The sequence below is a fragment of the Trachymyrmex cornetzi genome, unplaced genomic scaffold, assembly GCF_001594075.2.
Source record: "Trachymyrmex cornetzi isolate Tcor2-1 unplaced genomic scaffold, Tcor1.1 scaffold168, whole genome shotgun sequence".
In the NCBI taxonomy this organism is placed as follows: domain Eukaryota; kingdom Metazoa; phylum Arthropoda; class Insecta; order Hymenoptera; family Formicidae; genus Trachymyrmex; species Trachymyrmex cornetzi.
The window spans coordinates 29,018-32,806 of record NW_017296287.1 but is presented as its reverse complement, the minus strand read 5'-3'; the positions used below and the strand labels follow the sequence as shown (position 1 = coordinate 32,806).

Below are 3,789 nucleotides of genomic sequence, written 5' to 3'. Positions count from 1 at the left end.
TATATATATATATATATATATATAAAATACAGGGTGGGTCATTTTAATCGGACCAAGCAAATATCTCGATAAATATGGAAGATACGAAAAAATGTTTCAGATAAAAGTTGTATGATTTAGAGTGGGACATAAGATGGAACCATTGGTTTGACCTTGGATAGTCGTTTGAAAGTCACTTGAAGATCATCTTCAATTTCTTAAATGGAAATCCCTATTTTTCATTGTCCATTCTTGTAGCTTACCTAGAGAGATTTGCAAAACACTAAAAATCAAATATTTTTTCATTAAATACTTCTCAAGTTATAAGACTCGAATGTTACAGTATACTGACGGCATTAACATTACCCAAGGTATCCGACGAGTAAAACCTTTTGAATGTTGTTCAGAGTCTGTTCTATCTACACACGAAACATTTTGCGATTTTTTTCTGACACCCTGTATAATTATATAAAATTATATATAAATATATATAGTTATATACAATAATTATATATAAAATATTTTTTCCCGGGATAACATTAAACTTTGAAAAGATTGACTTTTAAATTTAAAAACTCGTAATTAATTAAGATAAAATGAACTAATTAAAATATAAAATAAACAACTTTCAAGGGTTATTTATTTCGATTTCATTTTTGCTATAATACAATATTCGTTCTTCTTTTTACAAGAGTTTTCAGAAAGATTTCCGCGCACGCGCGATCCATTTAAGAGTCACACGAATATTCATTCCGAATTACATATGAAACACATAGACTGCATGAACGCATCAGACGCATCAACTGCCTCAAGTCAAAAGAGAAGCAGTCAGTGCGCTGGGAGGAGTGTTAAGAATTCAGTACGGTTAGTACAATCTGGGGAATTCGTAGCACTTTCGAAGCGCGCAATAGCTAATTTGGAACGACTTTCTGTGCGGTCTGCGCGCTTCATGCGTGACTCGGAACGCACCCATAGTGCGTAAGCGAATCAACTAATTAGAATCTTTCCTTTCCTCCCATTCCATGAAAAAGAAGAATTTCGATTGGTTGATTCCTTTAAGCAATATGCATTATGCGTTATGCAAGAGTCTGTGCTGCAGCCATTAGGATCATTCCACACAACTTGCAGAGCCGCATAACCATATGCATAAAGAAAATTATCCAATCACATTTCTATCAACAGACAAACGTAAACTACGATTGGATGATTTTCTTTATGCATATGTTTATGCGACTATGCAAGTTTGTGTGGAATGCCCTTTATGGCCGCAGCACAGACTTTTGCATAACGCATAGTGCATAAGCGAATCAACTAATCAGAAGCTTTCCTTTCCTCTCATTTCATGGAAAAGAAGAATTTCGATTGGTTGATTCCCTTATGCACTATGCATCATGCGTTATGCAAGAGTCTGTGCTGCGGCCATTAGGGCTTTCACACATGAAATGCATAACAGAGCATAAGCATAACACAAGACTGCTGGACCAATGAGCATCTAGCATAATGTCGCCATATTGATTTACATAAGATGCTCATTGGTTTAGCGGCCTTATGTTATGTTTATGCTCTGTTATGCGTTTCATGTGTGAAGCCCTTTAAGCGGGGAGCACAGACTCTTGCATAACGCATAACACGTAATGCATAAGAATATGTACCAATCGAAGTTCTCCGTTTCTTTTCCTTCCATGTAATAGAGAACTCTGGTTGGTTCAATTTCTTATGCCTCATGTGTCATGCGTTAAGCAAGAATCTGTGCTCCCCGCTATACTTTCGATTACCAGTACCGTACTGATATTGTCGGCAAGAGCTGTGCATACAAATTTCATCTACCTACTCCCAAAACTCCTCAATACCGTTCTCCGGTAAAAGCAACTAGCTATTTTCATTCTTTTGCATCTAATTCAAAAGTCTCAAGTAAAAAACACAGTCCCCGGACCGTCGACGTCCGTGCGACCAATTTCATCTTCGTATATTTCAACTGTAATCGCAGAATCATCGGAATGTCGATGAAAACCAGTGAGTAACCTTCAATTAATCATTAATTTATCGTCCACTTTATTGCCAAAGATAAATAAATAGTCCCATTCGAGGCTAAAAATTGACTTTAGTTTGATCAATTTAATTAAAAATATTCCAGTTAATATTTTGGTAATTATGCAGTATAAGGGACTACCATCCAATGATCTTGATTTTGACATATGTTGTTAAGGTCATGACCCCGAGTAACCTTGAACAAATTTTAGCCGTCGCTCATTGTTCGTTAAAAGGTTGTTAAAAAAGTTCATTAAAAAAAGTGGTTTTAAAGCAAATAAGAATTTGTGTTTGTAAAAAGCAGACATTCCTAAAAAAAGAACTAAATATATCATCACACACAGCAGTTGATTGGACTAACTTTTGCAGAGAGGTAATTCAATAATAACTATAATTTAATAATAACTTGGTAAAACTACATAAATGGGGAACAATTTGAATTGTTTATAAAGCAGGAAATTTGTGTTTTTGAAGTAAAATATTTGTATTTTTGAAACAGAAAACTTGTATACTTAAAAAATTCTCTACTTTAATAAATATTCAATTACAACAATCTGACTTTTTAGCTCATGAATCAATGGTTAACAAACAATCAAAGTCAAATTGGCGGAGAAGGAATTATTGTCGAAATTAAGACAAAATTATATAAGAAAAATTATATAAGTAATTATATAAGAAAATATTTTGCGCTGTTAAAGCAGGAAATTTGTTTTATCAGAGCGTAGTCATATCCAAAAGTTAAGTTTTATTGATGAACTTTTTTTGTTAATAACTTTTTAGGGAACAACAAGTAACTGCTAAAATTTGTCCAAGGTCACTCGGGATCATGACCTTGACAATATATGTCAAAGTCAAGGTCATTGCAGGATAGTCCCCTATACTGCATAATTAATAAATTTTTTTTTTTAATAAAAAAGACAATAAATTTCTTTTATGAAAGCGATTGAGTCGCCGTTGGCGAACATAACATCCGAGATCGAGGAACGTCGATGTGATCTGATTGACCGTCAGCAGCAGCTAAAGAACAAAGTCGTCACAATGGAACGCTCCATCCCGGCTATAATGGCATACAACATGTGGAAAGCCAAGCAAGATTGTTGTGATGGGCCATACGATAAAGTACGAGAGATCATAAATATATTTGCGCCACAGTCAGATCCTGCCGACAAACTCGTCACCGAATTGAAGAGCGTGGTCCACAGCCTCCATCAGGAAACGGCACAGTTGCATGTACGACACGATTGACATTCGACGATAAGAATCCGGGTAAATCTTGCCAGTGTGCTTTTTTTTAACGAAAGAATTATGACTCGTGTTCTTAGCACGTTATCCGTACCGTTATGCTTTGTGGTTTAAGGAAGACTGGAGTATCATAGGCTACAAAATTACTTAAACTCTTAAAAATACGATAATATTATTTTCTTGCTCAAATATATAAATACAAATGAATAGCAAGATAGGTCATACACGAATTTAAAAAATAAGATAATATAAATATTGGGTATGGGAATAAGTTTCCGCCCTCTTTTAATGAAAAAGATGTATTTATTTATACAAAACAATACAAAGTAAGTTCATTCAAAGTATGCTCCATCAGAAGCGACAACTTTCCCCCACCTTTCAGGTAATAAACAGATTCCTCGAAGGAAGAAATCTGGTTCTTTTGAAGCGATCCATTTATCAAGCCATTTTTTGATATCTTCATAAGAATTGAATCGCTCTCCAGAAAGGGCCGACAACATGGACCGGAATAAATGGAAATCTGAAGGAGCAATGTTTGGT

General features: G+C 34.9%; 2 protein-coding genes across 2 annotated transcripts in view; one reads left to right on the top strand and one right to left on the bottom strand.

Annotated features, from left to right (window-relative positions):
• The window catches only part of LOC108759106 (uncharacterized), a 20,948-nt gene extending 19,130 nt beyond the window's left edge, over positions 1–1,818 (bottom strand). Inside the window, exon 1 of the mRNA XM_018504396.1 lies at positions 1,745–1,818. Within this exon, the coding sequence (XP_018359898.1) occupies positions 1,745–1,791 (47 nt within the window). The 5' untranslated portion in view covers positions 1,792–1,818. The remainder of the gene's footprint in view (positions 1–1,744) is intronic.
• A 101-nt stretch (positions 1,819–1,919) lies between these two features.
• Positions 1,920–3,379, top strand: LOC108759107 (uncharacterized). Its single transcript, XM_018504397.1, has 2 exons — positions 1,920–1,992; positions 2,948–3,379. Exons 1-2 carry the CDS (start codon positions 1,977–1,979, stop codon positions 3,250–3,252), a joined length of 321 nt encoding a protein of 106 aa, XP_018359899.1. The 5' UTR covers positions 1,920–1,976; the 3' UTR covers positions 3,253–3,379.
• Positions 3,380–3,789: the final 410 nt, after the last annotated feature.